Consider the following 3,304-nt stretch of genomic DNA (forward strand, 5'->3'; position numbering starts at 1 on the left):
TGTCTTCAAAGGAAATTCGTGCACTACCTCTGAAATATCTCGATAGTTAGCCTACCTCTTTTGTTTCTAGTGTCTGTACTCTAGGAATATAACAACCTTATGGAATAAAAGGGCCGTGCGCTGACACTAACTTTTCATAAGATGATCACTCTGACGACGTTGAACAATTACAAGATGAATATGGCTATTTGTCAATTGCAAATGTGGAAAAAGAAGTTGATTAGAAGAAGAAATTAAAGACAACATATATCAATATTTGAACTTGGATTCTTCAATGAGCAAGAAAAAAAAAAAAAAAGGATGTAACCAAATGCTTAGCCAGGAATTTATGCAGGGGATAAAAATTATACTAGAATATCACACTTAAACTTAAATCCGTAACCTAAAATAATTTTTGAACACCTTTTATACTACACTAGAATCTTCTCTTATATCAAGAGGATTCAACAATTTATATATATTACAAAAAAAAAAATCATTTCTAATGTATTTGCACATTATAGTTTTCCGAGAGAGAACTTAATTGAACACCTTGACTCTACATAGCGCCATCCAATACCACGTTGGTTCATGTGGAAAAATGAAACGAGTGACCTTTGCTAAATCTCTTATGATCTCAATTGTAGTTAATAAGTAGGATTTAAAAAAATTGTAAAGAGAATAGAGGTTTGTCTCTTTTTTCATGTTAGAACTTTTCATTTAATCCGTACGGTTTCATTTAACCTACGACTTGTATCTTAATTCGTTATTGATTTCAATGAAGTTTACCTTTTTATTTTTTTCCACGAATAGAAGTGGTATGGAAGTATTGGTGTGCGGTATGGACTCTTTAATGTGTGTTTCAATGTGAGACAATGGACTTTTTAATGTGTGTTTCAATGTGAGACAAAGAGTGAAGAGAGAGTTATTAACACCAGTGTGTAACGGAAAAACACCCATAAAATGAAAACCAGAGGTTGACAATACTTGACATTATTAATATGAAGTTTACCATTTTATTTTTTTCCACAAATAGAAGTGGTAATAAAGTATTTAAATTCCAAATGATTATTGAATAGTTGAATGAGATATAGTTGATGTTTTTAACCTCTGTACTAAGCCCACTCGGAACTGCTATATTACTACTATGTTAAAAATTATTTCATTTTATTTTTTTCCACAAATAGAAGCCAAATGATTATTGAATAGTTGAATGAGATATAGTTGATGTTTTTAACCTCTGTACTAAGCCCACTCGGAACTGCTATATTACTACTATGTTAAAAAATTTCATGCGGTTGGCAGCTCTCATGCAAATGAGAACTTCTAACTAGGAATCTTGTTTATAAAATAATTTATTAATATAACCAAGATTTGTCAGCAAATTTTCAAATAATTAACTTGGTGGGCACTTACTATCCATGTGATTTACCAATATACAACCCTATATATCAACCTATTGTCCTTTTTATTCTATTCTTTTATTATGGCCATCTTTTCGTGCTCTTGACTATAGGTACATTTTCTTCTTGCACCTTACAACAATTTACGTATATAAGTACTCTTCAAAACCCTTTTGTATTACTTTCCAGCATATCTTCTTTCCATTGGTTTATATAATAAATCATAGTAACAAAAAAAAATATAATTACTTTCTTTTGTATTGAATTCGCTCAATATAAAGATGCAAAAGCCTAGTGGAACAGCTGCATGCGCATCATGCAAACATCAAAGGAAGAAGTGCACAGAAAAGTGCGTATTAGCTCCTTATTTCCCAGCTGAAAACATTCGAGAATTCAAGGCGGTACATAAGGTGTTTGGGGTCAGTAACATCGTAAAAATAGTGAAAAATCTAAAGGAAGATGATCGGAGAAGGGCTGTTGAATCGCTCATATGGGAAGCGTTTTGCAGGCAAAAAGACCCGGTTTTAGGTCCATATGGAGAGTACAAAAGGGTTCATGAGGAACTCAAGTTGTACAAAAGCCAATACCAACAAATTTTACAAGTTCATAGCCAAGGGAGTAATAACAATATTAATAATAATGGCATGGTGTATGAAGCAACAACACAAGGATTGATTAATGGATGGAATATTAATGCTAAGAGGAACGATAATTCGTCGTCATTATATATAAATCATGATAATTCAACTGTGGAATCGTGGTCGTCTTATAACAATAAGATTATTAATCCTTTACATCATGTCCAGAATATTGAAAAATTAAGGACTGAAAGTAGTAATGGTTCTATAGTTATTGTGCCTCAACAACAGGCCTATAATGAATTCAACCAACAATATTTTCTTGCAGGTAGATATTCCTAGCACCTTAACGGCTTAATATATCCTCTCTTCTTTAAAAAAATAAAATATTAAACAACTTATATGAACCTATATAGTGTTAAAGATTTTTATACTATGATCAGTGTACTCTTAATAAGTTTTTTAGGTAGTTTTCTATAATTGACTTTACTTCCTCGTTTTATGTTAGGAATTATTACATATATGTATAGCCGTTCACCAAAATAACAACCAAATAAATTCTATTTTTTGTATATAATATGTAATATACATAGAATATACATACTTTATACATAAATAGTGTTATATTTTCTTATAGCCAAGCGGCCAAATATTTTAAATGCCCTTTATTGTATGTCCCGTTTGATTCTATGTAATATACATAGAATATACATACTTTATACATAAATAGTGTTATATTATTTTACACCCAAGCGGCCAACTATTTTAAATGTCCCTTATTTTATGTACTATGCTTAAAAAGAAAAGAAAGAAAGACTTTCATAATGTGTGATATTAAATATGTCATGATGACCCTTAATTATATATGTGTATAAAATTATGTTATTGAGGGTAAACCTGAATGTTTGCTTTTATTTGGTTTTTACAGGTCAGTATAATCCAATTGATTCCAAGCCAAGGGAAAGTATGCTGTGGGAAGACAACTCCTGAAATCCTGAAAGTTTTTTTTGTTTTTTGTTTTCATTTACTTGGTTTTCTTTTTGTTTTTGGTCTTTTTTTATTTGATGCATATATATTGCACAATGCTATATGTTCTGTGGCCTCTTCAATTGAGAAGTTATACGTTATTTTCTGGAACATTTAGGTGCAACGTGGTTTGTTGAGTTGTGAGGTTAAAGGACAATCAAAATGTCCACAAAAAGATGTATGTCGAAACTTACATAATCGACAACTAATTAAAAGAGTGAATTTACGTAATAACTATGTTTCAGTTTCAAGCTATATATAGTCTGTAGCTTCTTTATTTGATTTTTAAACTCTTTGCAACTGCAAGATATTTAATGT

At 30.7% G+C, this 3,304-nt stretch overlaps 1 protein-coding gene across 1 annotated transcript; it reads left to right on the forward strand.

The window, feature by feature from the left end:
* The first annotated feature begins 1,663 nt into the window (after positions 1–1,663).
* On the forward strand, positions 1,664–2,950 carry LOC132032018 (LOB domain-containing protein 2). Its single transcript, XM_059421847.1, has 2 exons — positions 1,664–2,288; positions 2,889–2,950. The coding sequence occupies exons 1-2, from the start codon at positions 1,664–1,666 to the stop codon at positions 2,948–2,950; spliced, it is 687 nt and encodes a 228-aa protein (XP_059277830.1).
* Positions 2,951–3,304: the final 354 nt, after the last annotated feature.

The sequence above is a fragment of the Lycium ferocissimum genome, chromosome 9 (assembly GCF_029784015.1).
Source record: "Lycium ferocissimum isolate CSIRO_LF1 chromosome 9, AGI_CSIRO_Lferr_CH_V1, whole genome shotgun sequence".
Taxonomy (NCBI): domain Eukaryota; kingdom Viridiplantae; phylum Streptophyta; class Magnoliopsida; order Solanales; family Solanaceae; genus Lycium; species Lycium ferocissimum.

What these genes read in the sequence shown, in the direction of transcription:
- LOC132032018 (XM_059421847.1), top strand. Translation starts at nt 1,664, where the DNA reads ATGCAAAAGCCTAGTGGAACAGCTGCATGCGCATCATGCAAACATCAA. An exon ending in CCAACAATATTTTCTTGCAG is followed by an intron (nt 2,289 to 2,888) that starts GTAGATATTCCT and finishes TGGTTTTTACAG; the next exon opens with GTCAGTATAATCCAATTGAT.